At 36.7% G+C, this 16,572-nt stretch overlaps 1 protein-coding gene across 3 annotated transcripts in view; it reads right to left on the reverse strand.

Moving 5' to 3' along the window:
• CARS1 (cysteinyl-tRNA synthetase 1) overlaps positions 1-16,572 on the reverse strand; it is a 34,455-nt gene that overhangs the window by 17,316 nt on the left and 567 nt on the right. For 2 of the 3 annotated variants that reach the window (XM_040558597.1, XM_040558595.1), the window contains exons 2-10: positions 11,497-11,742; positions 7,912-8,003; positions 6,977-7,065; positions 6,545-6,641; positions 5,985-6,083; positions 4,811-4,960; positions 3,705-3,845; positions 2,808-2,896; positions 1,586-1,707 (exon numbers count right to left, since the gene is read on the reverse strand). In XM_040558597.1, the coding sequence (XP_040414531.1) occupies positions 1,586-1,707; positions 2,808-2,896; positions 3,705-3,845; positions 4,811-4,960; positions 5,985-6,083; positions 6,545-6,641; positions 6,977-7,065; positions 7,912-8,003; positions 11,497-11,742 (1,125 nt within the window). The remainder of the gene's footprint in view (positions 1-1,585; positions 1,708-2,807; positions 2,897-3,704; positions 3,846-4,810; positions 4,961-5,984; positions 6,084-6,544; positions 6,642-6,976; positions 7,066-7,911; positions 8,004-11,496; positions 11,743-16,572) is intronic. The other variant, XM_040558598.1, reaches the window with a different exon arrangement.

The following is a 16,572-nucleotide window of genomic DNA, read 5'->3' on the forward strand; positions in this document are numbered from 1 at the left end:
ACACAATCCCAATATTCCAGTTGCAGAAAAAGAAATATTGAATAAATAAAAAAAATCCTCTGTATTTATAGACAAGTAAGATTGCAGAATCACTTCAAAGTTATAAGTATCAAAATTAAGACTAATTAATCTGTCTTAATATGCACAAACAACATGATCCTAGGGTATCTCTTGCATGCCCTGTCTAGGCTGCCCCACAGAATGGCTGGTAGCTGTTCACTATCTACACATTTACTGTTATGTTTTTATCATATATGAAGCGTGTATTAGTTGCCGTTAGCTCTTTATGATCTTCTGATTGGTACTCTCATTACAACATCTTCAAAACACTATGAATTTACCATTTCTTCAGTACTGCTGAAAATTACATGTGGTTAGCAATACCACTTAATGCATGAAAACCAAGACACAGATTAAAGCCAAACTTGTCAAGGGGAAACATGTCAATTAATTCTGATGTACAGATACCTGCAATCTCAGTCTTTTAGAATACTTAATGTTCAAAGTGCATAATGACAAGTAGTATTATACTTCTATTTACATTAGTAGCAACTTTTAAAGTTTAGCATTTCTGCTGCCTCTGCTAGTCAAAATGACATTATCTGCTAGGGTATGGACAATCATGACAAATAAGTCAAAGCAACTAGACTGACGAGATCTAGACATACGCGTAGTCTCAATTAGTTACATTAACCACTCTGCTTTAGTTCCTGTTTGCAAAAGCAGACAATTGTGCTTGTTTATGTGGTGGCAAAGATGCATTCATGTTGACACAAAGACAGTGGTTTAAGCTCGCACTTTTTATTCCACATATACACAGAAAATCTCAGTTATAAGGGTTTCAAATAAGAAAAAAAAAAAACACATGCAATTTAATGCCCCATCTCAGATATTGCTAGTTACCTTAATTTCACCTACAAGTGTTATATAAAAACCTTTTAATATTCTTCTGATACATTTTGTGGATGATTTGCTACTAAAACGGTACAACCTTAGGAAGAGATAAAATGCTCAATGAAATGTGATTCATTAATTAAGCTAGTCTGCTGTTAAGGCTCTAATCAAAAGATCTATATTTGGATTTAGTTCAACACAACAAGGTTAACAAAATAAAGAGTTCTCAGTACAAGAGAAGAATGAGGAAAAAAAAACACCACAAGACCAAATATTTGTCATAAAAAAACCATAGCCTAGCAGGGAGAGCTTTCACCTGGCACGTGGAAGACTCAGCTTCAAGTCTTTGCTCCCCATACTATGAAGCAGATGAAAAGCCAAATAACTGGGCTGTACTCAAATTGGACTATTCACAACCTCCTTAGGTTGTAAATACACACACATACATAACACACACATACATAATACTGCCATCCTAGAATGAATAACATTTGTTGCTGTTTTCCAGTTAAAAACTCAAAGTGCTGGTTCAAGTAAAAAAAAAAAAAAAAAAGAAAAGAAATCCTGAGGCAAAGGAAGCAGGCAGGTAGACCATTCTAGTCTGACAGTAAGTTTGATCCAAACATCAGTAGAATCATTTGAAGAGATCAACACATCAGCAACTTAAGCAAACATTATTTCCCCTTTTTACCTTCACCCTCTTGAAGAGCTTTCTGATCACCTACAGCTTCAGGAACCAGCTTAGCATAGGAGTGTTTTTCACTGGAATCAAACTGCATAGTATCAAAGTATACAGATCCATTGGAAACATACCTGAAAAGTTAAAGATAATTATTTAGCTAACTTTCTACTGAGACTTAACTAAACTGTACCCCCAAAATCACTATCCTACTTTTTCTAGTGAACCCACATACAGCATGGTACTGTTCACTGTGGTAAAGATGACTTAGGTGAGCCTAAGTTTTAAGGCATTACCATAAAGACTGCAGGTAAGGCACTAAAGGTCAGAATAAAATTCAAAGGGAAACCTATTAACATCTTTTGTTAAACTCTTAAATAGGTGAGACTTCAGACTAACAGTCCCCAAAAATATCTACAGCAATTCTGGTCCCTTCTAATATTTTGCAATAATATAATACGAATCATGTTTGTTTCAGAGTCCATTTGTCCTCCTTCACTTTGCTGATTTTGTCCTCCCGCAGCCATGATAAAAAGTCTGAGATGGAAGTTTTAGTACCACCATGAACACTAATAATTCAATGCAAATGATTTTGAACATTTTTTAAAAAAAGAAAAACATAGATTTTAAGCAAGAACACGCAAGAAAAATTATAGGAGTCTGAACCACAGGTTTTCTTTTTCACAATGAAAATATGTTGAAAACTTGAGACTAACATGAGAAAGAACACTCAAAAATGTCAGTCACGAATCTACCATGATATTAGGAGCTTCTAGAGTATTAGCCTGACTTTCACAAGCATTAGACAATGTCAGAATATCATTTTGAGAAGTTTTTTTTTTAACCTATGTTATTTACAACTGATTTCCAGCAATCCATTCAGGGATCCAGTTTTGAAATCCCCTGCTGAAAGCTGGAAGTCAAACCCAGTTCAAGTGAATTGGACTTTGACTATTTATTTTAAGGAATGAGGTTTTCACCCTATTAATTTTAATAACCTAACTTGTTTCTTTGTAAGTATAGAAGTATATAAACAAGAAGTATATAGTAGCACATTTTCACCAGGTTATACATAAAAGATCTTGCATAAAGTAATGTGAAATTTCTTTACTGGATGAAACACTAGTTCTGGAAAAGAATATTGTTGCATATGAAGATGAGAGAAAAGAGTAAGTGTTCACAGCAATCCAATACAGTATAAGCACACAACAAAAACACTCAATAGTGAACTTACCCATAACCATTATCCACAATCTTTTTCACAAATGCCACAATTTCTGGCACATATTCACTAACCCGCGTTAAAACATCTGGAGGTAAAACCTACAGAGAAAAAGTAGCATTTTATACTTACGCATATGTAAATACATATATACAGACATTCAAATATATACTATATATATATATATATATATATATCTCATACATTCATTAAGTGACTTGCTCAAAAGCAAGTGACAGTGGAATCTAAGACTCCTACTTCAAGCTCTATGCTCTGCAACAATGTACTGTGGCATTTTTTTTCTCAGCCTCTAAGGCAACGTTACCAACACACTACTGCAGCAGGTAGCCCCTATTCCACTTACTGCACTTCTGGCAGAACAGGCAGTGTGTCCCTTTGATTTGGAGGTAAATAAATAAACCTTCATTGATCTGATCCACTGAATATGACACAGTATTTCACCTGGAATAGACAAATCTGTCCTTGACTTTTGTCACCACCACACAATTTTAAGAGTATTCAGTAGTCAATCTACACGCTTAGGATGATAGGGCTGTCCTGTGTAGCTAACGAGCTACCTGAAACTTCCGGATCAGTTTATATGATTATAAGCCCATTTTAGACCAAGAGGAAAGATGGAGCGTACACACCAAACTTATCTCCAGTTCACTGGCACTGGTAACATGCACAAAAGTTTTAAGATTGCTGGTATGAAAACAGAACAGGTGATAATTTAATAGCTACCTATTCACATTAAAGATTAAAAGAAATATGTTATCAATACTGTTGAAATACAAGGCTTTTGAAAGCTATTAAAGGGTTTGTATTATATTCTGGGTATTATGAGGCACGGCATATACATTTACAAAACAGAAAAGAGGTTTTTTTTTTTTTTTTTTTTATACTTACATTGAGAGCTTCCATATCTTTATGAAATTCCCCTTCCCAGAATTTGGGGAGCTTTGAGAATATGGAATTGTCAGTCACCTGACTGCCAAATTTTGAGTCCAACCAGTCAGACAGCAAATCTTTGGCTTCTTCCAACATTATCTATAAAACAATTATAAGTGTAACTGATGAAAGACTTGTCCTGTTTAAACTGTGCTGAAAGATCTTACTCTGAACAGAGAGGTTCGCTTAAGGAAAAAGACACTTGGCTATGAATACAGAGTAATCTGTGCTTCTATCACATTTTTATCACATTGTCCTTTATATATATGGATGAAACACTCAGAGGAAGGAAGACAAACTGGTAACTGACATCTGTTTTGATATTGGTCACTTAAATGAGCATGTGGAATTTATGTTGTAAACACTGGATGGGATCTGCAGTTACCACACCACCCATTACCCCCATAATTGCTGGACAATCCTAACAGAAGCCTTTCTGTGCACATAAATAAAAAGTGTTTGAAAGACTGATTTGAACCTCAGCAAGGATGCATTTCTCAGTCCTATACTAAGAGGTGGATTTTTAGTTATTTACTCATTTACAACAGCATATAGCTCACAAGGTGTGATTGTTTAGATTTTAGTTGCTTTTCAAGTTCTTTCAGGTCACTACGCACTTTTATAAAGATAGCTGATTCTACAATAGATGTGTTTTTTTTTTTTTTAAGGTGAGATAGAGAGGTACTTCTCTCATACCCTGTGCTTCCTACAGTGAATATGACAAATAATCTGAAAGCAAGAAAAGAGGCATGTGGAAGCCAATTACTAAAAGTTAGCAATTTTATTGCCTGACTCGAATACCAAAGCCCAATAGTGTCAACAGGATTACTGTTGCTAATTGTAACGGTCTTTGGGATAAAATTTATTCTGAACATAATTTTTATATATTTTTTTCTCTCATCAGAGACAAACTTTTGTGTAGAAAACCACATGTAGTGGAATGTCATATACGATTGTACAGCAATTTATAGTACAACCCCTACTGAAAACAATTTCATCAAGCAAAATACTATTTAAAAGCCCTGACTATTATAAAAATAATTTAAAAAGGAGCTCAAACTGACCTCATGACATCTATTGATCTCTTCTGCAGGGAGTTTTGCTTGCACAGCTGCTTGTAGAGGGTCAAAAGCAGACTTCACTGCATTTTGAATTTTTTCCAACATTTGCTTTTTATCTGGGTCTGTCGTCTCATTTAATTTAACTGAAAAGAGCTACAAAAAAAGAAAAGGTTTAAAAAAAAACAACTTTCAGTACAGTAGGGCTATGTTCCACACACAATGTGTTATCTTAGCCATATAGTACCTTGCTTTTGATGAATAATATGTTATGCTTTGATATCAGACTACTATAAACAGCTTCGATATCAGACTACTGAAATGTAAGCACATGTATTCACTAGTCCAAAAAAACGTAGTTCATATCTCAATTTAGTTTTTCAAAAACTTTATAAATCACTAAACCTTAATTACTGTTGTTTAGTAATTTTTACTTTCTATGCAGTTGATTACTTCAATTACATAGTTAATTATCCCAAATCTGAAATGGAGAAGCTTCAGTGTGAAACACAAAGAGATTAAATGCTGTGCTTAAAAAGTCTGTCACGCAATGACAGCTGGGCAAAATTTCCAGGCCTCCTAATTCCCAGGCCTGTATTTTATTCATTAGACCAATAATCCCTTTGTGATCTGTAGTTCTAAAATGATCAGAGAATCACCTTCCCCCACGTTTAGTCCAGCACACACAAATTATTACATCCTTTAAGCTTTCAAGACTTTTTGCTCTTTCCAAGGCCATCAGTGGTACAAAACGGAAATCTCACAGATATCTACAGCTTTAAAATATTATGGACCACCATTAGAAAACCTATTTTAAAAGGCTACTTTTGAAGTTTGCATTCTAACAAATAAACATACAAATTTTTTTTTGATTTTCCCCCCCCCATCACATCAACACCATTATACATGTTTACATATGTGGTATAAAACAATATACAAACAACTTTTATAGACATAAAAAGTCAGGAATGCCTTTTACATGGATAGTTCTTGTCAATTCTAAAATCAGTGATAAGCTATTCTAGTAACACTTCTAATTTGTGTGATAGCAGTTCAATAGAATAAGTGAAACAAGCAGAAAGTTTAAACCGGCAGCAAAGTCAGAGGCATTTTTTAGATGCTTTGCTATGTTACTGAGTAAGAACCTAAGACGCTAGCAGGGATTAAATACTGAGCCCACCTCTGAGGCAGTTTTAACATCTTCAAGTAGCTGAGCTGGTGTTATTTTTTTCTCCCTATACTGTTCAAAAAGGTAGTTCTGCCTTGCTCTCTTGATGATCTACAAAGCAGAAATACGGAAATATTCTTGTGAAGCAGAACAATAGTTATAGAAAGTGCAAATAAAATCTAATGCTATTAGATATAAAAAGCTTTTCAGGATCCATACAAATTTAACAAGATGCAAGAATCACAAGCAGTAATACAACTTAAACACACCATATATAGTTAATTAGCTACCTCAACAGAATTAATTAGCCATGTCAACAACAGACAGTGAAAGAAGCAAATAAAATAAGTTATCTTTGTAAAATGTTTACTCTTCATCATTTATAACACCACTCGTTTATGTATGAGTAGTTTGCTAGCACAGGAAGTCACAGAAATCAATGACTTTGTGTACAAAATACATCTCAGTAAGTATATTATTCATCTTGGCTTTCCAAATAGCAATTGCACGTGATTCTCTGACTTTCATGCACAAACTACAGTATTTTAGATTACAATTTAAACAGGCCTTACCTTATCATCAATATCTGTAATATTCATACAATAGAAAACATCAAATTTAAAATAATCCCTGAGGATTCTTCTCAGGATATCAAATGAGATATATGATCTAAAAACAACAGCAACAAAAATTAGTATTAGTGTTTAGTGAATACCTCAAATGTGCTTCCATTCCATGCAAAAACTACTTCGATATCAGTCAATAATTTTATAGCAGTTTCAACTCACCCTCATCCTCTAGCAAGTTTTCCCTCACACAATGACAGAACATAATATGCTTCTAACCTTAAATCTTGATCTTTGAGACTAACAAGACCATTGTCCAGTAATACACTTATCTAAATAAAGTACATTTTTCTCCTTAATCTTTGCTTACTTATTAGTGCTGTTACTACTTATATCAAGTGCTGTTACTACTTTTATCAAAATAAGCAACTACAGTACCTGGCATGTCCCATGTGAGAAGCATCATATACTGTTGGACCACAACAATACCATGTCACCTTTTTTCCATTCTGCGGCTGAAATATTTCCTTAATTGAAAGGGATGGTACAGTGAGTAGAAAGAATTGAAGACACATGCTCTCAGCCAAAAACACCACATTTGGAAAATCAGAACATGAAAAACATGGATTATATATATATATATATATATATATTTAAAAAAAGCTTATTCCACTCCTAGTTTTACTATAAGAAAAGATCATCACTAGCACTTAAAAGAGAACATAAGCCGCCACACCCTGTTATCCGCACTCTTATCTATCCAGATACTAGATTACTAAGATTTGGATTAGGTAGGCCATTGTTCAAGCTGTGTTCACGGGGGAAGATCAGGCTTTCTTTTGCATTGAAAAAGGCTATACAGTATTGCCATTTCATATATTCTGGGACATTACATACTGTGTAACATTGGTATTTCTAATATTTCCTCTCTTCCCCCAAGAACCTTCAGCTAAGGCCACAGGAAGTTTTACCACTCTGTATTACAATAATATAATTTGCAAGATTTTTTTTTTACTCAAGTGACATCTAAAGAAAGAAACTGTGGTTTTATTTTGTTCGCACTGCCTATGCTTACGTGTTTTACAGTTGAACCACTGGCTATTTTGCATGATGATAACTTGCTAATGCATGTTATATATTAAGCAATACACACATGCATACATACACCTGTATATTTATTGTGTATATTGTAGCACTTGCCTCACCAAACACACTTGACTGAGGCAGCATTTCTGGCATGTGCTTGTCAGAATCCCACAAAATAAACCCCAGAAACCTGTGTACTAATAAGGAAGACACTTAAGAATCAAACATTTGATGACTCCTCTGTTTGCATTTTTAAGGAGATCCTCACTTTTCATTCATTTAGTCACCTTATTGCGAGTCAGGCTGTTGTAGAGGCAGAGTCTAGAATGTTTTGTCCCTTCAGGGGGAGTCCAAGGGGGCTGCATACGCTTGCCTTTACCTAGAGGAAAACCAATTTAAATAGAACTGAAAATATAAGTAGTTTTGCAGTATAACATTTCCTTCTTATCACATCATTAAGTTAGTTCAAAAGAAAATATATATATAATTGCACAAAACAGCTCCAATTTAGTAATCCAAACTACTTTTGTTAGAGCTAAAGCCACTAAAAAGCCACTAAAAGATTTCAATCACTTATTTTCCACCCTCTGCCTTGCCACACCTATTACCTTTGATTCAAGTAACAGGAAAGAAAAGGGTATAAAAGTGAGAGCGTGCAATTCAGTTAAAGCATTAACAAGAGCTTTGAAACTTAATAAAATATTAATAAAGTGCTATGGCAGTCCTGGGCTTTCTGCAATGCTGCTGACTGTATGTATTGTGATGGCATATAGATATCATACAAAGAATTTGAAAAAAAAATCTCTGGAGACCAGACTTAATCTCTAGAGCCAATATTGACAGAGTTTGTGTACTTAGCGTGAGAGGGAGAGGAGACCAAAAGGTTTAGAAAGAGCCTCAGCTTTTAATCATATGTAGTTGCTATGTACACAAGGCATTTATGAGCACTCTCGTTTACCACAAATGCGCTCCAATTCATCAGCAGGTTAAATTTTGCCATTAAGGAGAACAGATAAAAATCTGGGTAATATCAGTGATAATATTCAAAGCAGATGGGAAGACCTGTAATTGCTGTTCTTTGGGGAATTTCAACATTTTGAAAACTGCCTTTGACCTAAATAGGAATAAAAGTTCGATACTTTTTAACTTGGTAGAAATTCTTAAACAATGTTACACATACACAAATAGTGTAACACAAATTACAAAGCAACAGTAAACTGTTGTCAAAACAGAAAGTTTATATTTCAGCACTACATTTCAAAGTATTTTTTTGCAAATTTTTCATTTTTTCCTTTGGTGTTTTTCTGCATGAACATCACTGTGATAACTGTGTTCAGAAAAAATCTGATTTCAACAAATCAATGTCCACAGTACTAAAAGGGTTTATTTTAATTCATCACAACCTTCATTTTAGATGGCAGGACAGTAAGCCAAAGAACCACACTTCAAAACACTGAAGACTCACTCAACATGGAACACACTGTATGTGGGTGGGTTTTGGATGCTTTTCAGTTTACTTTTGGGAAGGTGGCATGTCCCTTTTGTGCTGCTGCTTTCAGCTCTTCTACTCTGCTACACAAACAGTTTGGGAAAGTGCAGGCTTATCCTTGCATTTGTTTTCTTTTCAATTTTTAGCACAATTGTTAAACGTGTTTTCAAAGAACGTATGGGCATGTCATCTGTCAAAGAGTTGCAGTTTGCTATGCACAGGGCTGCTTGCAGCTGTAATGATGTTAAACTAATCACCACATTAACCTGGAATGGAAGCAAAACAGGAAATTCAAAGATACACTGAAGGTACCAGGCTAATACATATAGTACTGCCTTTAGGAATTCTCATGGTAGGCATTTTAACCGCAATTAAAATATTATACAAACTATTTGTTTTGACAACAAAATTGCCTTTCTGATCCTGTGTTTCGGGAAGCTATTCATTAACTCTGTTTCCCTAATATCCTCATATGAAAATTTTGACAGAAAACCTACAAGTAACATACATTTCCATGGTCTAAAAAAAATATTAATCTCTTCCTCATCATATTTTTTTGAGTAACTGCCTAAATAAGAAAAAAAAATGTAGAAAAGAACTTCATTTAATCTGCGTGCTACGGATCCACAGAAATATGTGTTTATTCTAAATAGTTTACTTTATGTTACTGACCAGAACAGTTCAAGTGCAGTAGCAGTCTATCCATAACACAGACCAAGGTATGGATTTGTTTACTCTTTGATTTACAAAGATTATACTGGTATGCTTAATTGCAGCTAATGTTTCCCTCAGGGAAGGAAGCCTGTGTGGGTTAGTCTAATAAAAGATAAGTCACTAAAGCTTTTTTTTCCTTACAACCACACTAAACACAAGGAAAAAAAAAACACAAGCTCACAACAACAACAAAAAAACAACGGATAACTGACCCCTAAAGGTCTCAGTTTGTGAGTTAAGTGTCACACACACACACGCATATATATATATATATATATATATATATATATGTATGTGCGCATGTTCTATATATCCACATGGATACCAAGGGCAAAGTAAAGGCATGCTGTTTAGTCTGCTCAAAGGCATCCCTGCCCACAGTAGTCTTCCCCTGGCTGAACTGAGGTTCATTTGCTCTAACCCACCTCTGGAGCTCTCAGATACATCCAAAAAACCACTGTTAATATATCCAAGGCCTAAGAAGCATGGTGGATCCATGCATTATTTCATCCTGAACATTGCAGAACACCATTTCAGGACTTCTGATAAATATGCACAGATCAGAAAATCAGAAAGCTAATGAGACAGCCCTTCAGAAAGAGAGACTTTACACTGCAGATTTTGTGGACAGGAAAAACTGAAGCCTTTTCTCTGGTTGTCCCACCCTGATCCATGACAAACATTCTGCAGACAAATCGTAGTTAGTGGCATTAAATCTGCTACCAGAGCCAGCAGTACAGCTGCGATCCCTTCCCTGCTGGAAGGAAATCAATAACCAGCACAAACACATGCAGGCACACACAAAATCTACTCTCAGCAGTCTGATTTTAACTGCTGGTCTGCTAGGAACTGAGAACACACATGATGACACGTTGTAAGAAGATGGCATTGGAGTAATGTTAGTCAACTGTCAGCCAAAATGACAAACACATTATGCATTCATTTACAGATATTGCAAGCGCTATACAACAGCTCTGTGTTATTATTATTAATTATTTCATGACTCCCTGAGGAAGGCTCTCACTATAAAGTAATTAAGTTAGGCTAGCTCACTGGAAATCATGGCAGGAGTGATGCAGCCCCCAAAAATGCCAGCACCCATGCTTACTCAATGACCTAGATCAACCGGTTAGTATTTCCTGAAATCATCAGCAATCCCTAAATTACCAAGGTTAAAAAAAGAACCCCAAACATTCAAGTGTTAAGAACCCCCCAAAAATCAGTTTTAACAAAATAACCTTAAGAAGCAGCATGCAGTTTACTTTATTATGAATTTGTACATTATACAAGAACTATTTAGTTACTCCTGCAGGGAAAAAAAAAGGTGGATTGAGAAAATCCTGACTTTTTAGGGAACAAAGCAAAACCCACATATCCATTTACTATTCAGTAGCTAGCCTTTTAAAGAAAACACAAATAATCAAATTCTGTATATTGAAGAATTTTAGAATCAGATGTGGAAACAGAGCTGTAACATTCGAATAGTTCAGGATCCGAGTATTACACAGAAACAGTATGCAAGAAGAATTTCATGAGCTTGAATACAAGTGGATCATCAAATTGTAAAGTGTGCAAGAGTATGAAAGGGAACTTTTAGGACTGCTCAGCAACAAAAATCAATACAATGTCAGCTAGTCTATAGCCTGGCCACCAATTTCATATTACTCACTTGTTTGAAGTTTACAAGGGTCATTTTTTTCACTGCTGCCATCATAGATTGCTTCTATGTGTCTGTACCACCGGACAACATGGAAATACTGGTCCACAGGTGGCCCCGAAAACTTTCTGAATACCTCCACATCTGCATGTGAAAATGTGAACCCCTGGATATAACTACGAGTGCTCAGGTACTCGTTCAAAGCCTTCACCCTGGCTTCCTCTTCACTAATGCTCAGAATAAAACTGTAGCTGGAAGCTGTAAAGACAGAGGCACAGGACATTTGGTCAGCATTAAAAGAAGAAGATCCCATGACCAAAATATATCCTTATACTATACATCACCCCCTCCAAATTAGCTCTGGCAACTGACAAGGAATTTGAGGAAAATATTTTTAATACAAGAGGCTGAACAACTAGATATTTCCTATTAATAGGATTATGTTCACACCATCTAAGTTTTTTGGAGAAGTCTTTACAAAAGTAGTAAGGACAAAAGCACAGGTTCTTTTCATGAAGGAATATTAGCTACTTGAAAATGGAGAAAAATCTCCATGCATAACAAATTTAACCAGTCTCTTTTCCATGCTGCTAAAACACTCATCCAGCAAATATTTGCGTAAAATTAATTTTTTAAGTTGTGGATAGGCTGTGGATACTTCTACTGAGCTGAGCACATCCTGAAGTCTTTACAGGACTGGTCCAAACATGCAAGCTCCCAGCACCACACCGAGTTACTCCCACTTGCTCCAACAACTGCAAACACTTAAGCTGTTGCTGTATAACCCCACATTTCTCCTAGACCACCCTCTCTCCTCAGAGGCATGAGTAACACTTAGAGAATACAATGAAGAAAAGGAACAGAAAAGATATTAGAACATGCTTCTCCCTCACAGTATTTTAACACCATGATTTATTTGGTACACAGGCAATGCAAGTTTAATGGCACCTCTTCTTTGCAAACGCAGGAACGTCTTCCTATGGAGGAAGCGGCCACAGGGTTCTGGTAGGGATGCTCACAGTAATAGCATGCCTTGAGCAAGTCAGTGGGTACAAGGACTAACACTGGTGTTTCCCTACGGTGATTCAACATTTGTAACTCCGTTGATGTTCAAAGCAAAGTAAACATTAAACCAATGTCCTGCTTGGGTAGTCAGCCAAGAGAGTAATTTAAGACATAGTCAAGGACATAGCGCAATAATGTGAGAGGCAGTATCAGAACACCTGTCCCTGCTCCCAAAACCCATAAGGAACCGCTGTTACAAGTGCTGCTTCTTGCATTGGTATACGCCTTTTTCTGCACAAGTAGTTCCCAAAGGATTGGAGGTGCTCTTGGAAAGGGAAGGATGAACGGGGACAGGGGAAGAGATGGTTAGGAGAGGGTGTGAGGAAATGCATAATTGAAAAGTTTTTAAAAATGCATGCCGATATCACCAGTTAGGACTTTATGAGCAGCCCATTTCCCATATTGAAATCAATTATTAAAACATCCTAGTAAAAATTGAACAGCTGCTCTCAAGGAGAACAGGAACTCAGATAACAGGGAAATGGCAGCTAGATAGCAAGTACATTTGTGTTTGACTCTTGAGCATTAGTAAGTTCAAGTGGCACACCACTTTAGAGGCCAGCAGAACTAATAAATGGTCAGTGATAGAAACAATAAAATCAAAGATCACAAAAGATATTTAAAATTTATACACAAGTGCCAAGTCAGATTTATGTAAGTTCTCAATCCTTCTTAAGGGCTATCCATGCAATTGTTCATTAAAAATAAGGAATAAAGAGTAAATAATGGTTCACAGCTAGACCTTATGGGCTAGTCTTACCCAGCTGAATAGGATTCAGCTTTGGCTCACATAGTTAATTTTACTATAAACTGTTCAGGTTCCTAAATATTTACTGATGTTTATCATCACAGGACTTCACATGTTTACACACATAAAATAGTTTGAAATAGTTATGTTCATTAACTATGGAACCCTAAGACATAAGTGAATTTTGCATCCATGAATCATATAAGGGAAAAGCCCCCCCACACCTCCCCAAATACTGAAGGAATAATCCATGCAGAAATGAAACTGTATGTCAAAGAAAAGATCTTTAAAGATCAGTTGCAAGGAAAGCAACACTCCACTGGCAAAGTATTACTAGGGTTATTATGACCATTAATCATACACCAAGCTGCTAATGGGAAGCAACTCAGTGTATCTGAAACAACCTAAGTGCTTTCCAACCACATCTATAAACCGATCTAAAAGGGAAGTTGTACGAACTAACACACAAATAAAACAAAGATGACAGAACCTATACATGCTACTTTTAGTGAGGAGAGGTAGCAAACACTGCCTGTGATTGTTGCTACCAGTTCAGCCCTGATAAGCAGGGCAGACAAAATTACTTTGAACACTCTTGGCGTATGCATTAATACCTGAAATTATACAGTTTGACGTTATGTCTCGGTGTAAGAGCAGCAGACTTTAAAGTGCAACACATCAAAGAAACCAGTTAGCCCAGGGGACCTCATAGGAGGATGTTTTTTTGTTGAGACGGATCACTGACTCAAATTCATCCCAAACTCCCCGCCTATGATTACATGCCAGGCAAGAGCCGCACAGCACGAGCACACCTGGGCAGATGTTGGAGGGTTTTTCAGGGCACTGCAGCAGCTGGGCCACAGCAGCCTCAAGCTCCCAGCAAGCTTTCTGCACAAATACGAGTTCCGCACGCTGATTTCCGAGGCTACACTGAGCTCCAAACTTCCTTTTCTAAACTGATGTCTGCTTTTCAAACCATGACTACTGTACAGCTAGCAGGGTTGTACTCAACTACACTCCAGTCAGATTGAAAGATACAAGCACATCAGCTGTGTTGAAAAAAGTGCTGAGTGATCAGTGCTAATACGAGCATCCCATTTCAATATATAGAGAACAAAATCATTCCCACTGCTAGCATTCATGTGAGTAGCTCCGACTTGGACTGAACTAACAGAACAAAAACGCTTCTCCTGAACCACAGGGCATTCTCCTGGGAAGAAAGAATGAATACAGTAACACTGTATTTGGAAGGCAACAAACCACAGGGAGGTAGTGTCACTTCTTTATGTGAAAGAACTCAGTCAAAATTATCTTCATATAGAAGTTTGTTCCAGTTTCATTGATATCACTACTAAAAACAGTAGTAGTAAATCTGCAGAAGCTTTTTTTCCTGTGATTTACATCCTGCACCCTCAATTCTTGCCCGTGAGTCTCACAGTACCTTTAATTCATAACACACTCTCACTGAAGAAATTTCCTGGTGTCTCTTAAGTGCTTCATCCCCTCTCCCCATACACTTCAGTATCTTCAGCCTCTCTTATATCTCCAACACACCTTTGCTCAGTCTGCCAACTGCATGCAAAGAGGCATCCCACTGTTGAATTTAATTATTACCAATCAATGGATTCAAAAGCTACTGAGGGAGAAGGGTCAGTAGACCATACAGGACCAAGTCTCCTAACCCGCCTGCTTTAGGAAACTAGGCTAAAAATCAGCCTCTCTCTTGAATCATCCTTTTTTCTTTCCTCCTAAAACAAAAATTACAGTTGCTGCTACTCAACAGCATTAGGAAGCGTCTTCCTGACAGCAAAAAAAGCAGGAGTACTACAGAGCTGTTGCATAACGCTGGTTGTTAACTAACGTGAATGGAATGATCTAAAGACACCAAGACATCACTCAAGAGCAGCTCCATTCAGAAAACAAGCACCGAGCATGAGTCTTGGAGAGGCAGCAAAATAACCTTCAAAAATCCCAAGAATGAATATTACTACTGTGACACTCTCCCAGCATTAAAAAGTTGTTTCCAAAAAATTCCACTGTAGACATTAATACAGTTCTCATACAGTAATTACCGGTGCACAGTTTGGACTATATAATTTGTCACACATTCTTCCTTCCATATACAGAATGCTTTGTTGACTGCTGGAGGACACTAGGAATTTGTCTGGAAGACTGCAGCAACACGCAGACTCGAAGGCATAAGATTATTTCTGCATTTTATTTGTATATAAAACAGCTTTCAAAGTTGACGATGCGAAACCTACACAATATCAAATTTGATCGAAATTGTTCAGTTTTATTAACCTGAAAATGAAAAGGAAAACACGTTCTTCCAAAGCTCTATGTTCCTTGAAGGAGTTGACAGCAGAGTAAATACAAAAAAGCCATAAAGCAAGCAGTAAGCTAGATTAAATAAAAACAGGGAGTTACTTTGCTTCAGGGAAAAATTAGTCTTCCTGGGCATCCCTGAACCTGCTAACCTTGTCAGTCGTACTTAGAAGTCAACTGAAATGTTCTGGGATTTCTGCAGACACATTCTCTGACGAAAACTCTTAGGCTTTTCTGAATATTTCTTTGCCAACTGGGCTTTTGCAAAATGAAACAATAAGAGATACCCGTAACGTGTCAATATTACTGTGGTCTGACATTGGGGAATAGATTATGGCTCAAAACTGGAAAGACAAAAACAGGACTTTTCAAGACTCACACAGTGGGATCAAGGGGCTTTTAGCAGAACTAGGTTTTTTAAGATAGGAGTAGCCTACCACAGAAGAGCTTCTCAGCCCTGTTCACTTCAGCCCCCCTAGTTCCACTTTCATTTTTCCCAAACTGAAACCAAATGTAATACTTGCAATCCAATGGCTACTTGCCCATTAACAAGTTTAACTAAAATGTTTCTTAAAGTACCCCTGAACTGAGCCTTTGGTGTCCTCCCACTACTGCCCCTTAAACAAAATAAGGAAGATACATCTGAAGAAGACAGTCCTTTGAAAAATTTAAGTGTTTTTCGACTCCCTTACACAGGAACATTACCTGTGATAAGCTGAGAGGAAAATAACTTCCACTAATAAAGAAAAGGGGACAAAATATTTGAATCTACAGATCCTTAACTGGAATGACAGAAATTTCTAAACCCTTACACACCATAATGGTATTTCACACTTGTACAACTGGTACGCCAAGTTCCCATTTGCTACAGTAGTGCCAAAAATTACAGGACTACCCCAGCCCTCCTTCCATATGGAAGGCAGCGCAACCCATCATTAAAACACGGC

Source organism: Cygnus olor, chromosome 5, assembly GCF_009769625.2.
Source record: "Cygnus olor isolate bCygOlo1 chromosome 5, bCygOlo1.pri.v2, whole genome shotgun sequence".
Lineage (NCBI taxonomy): Eukaryota > Metazoa > Chordata > Aves > Anseriformes > Anatidae > Cygnus > Cygnus olor.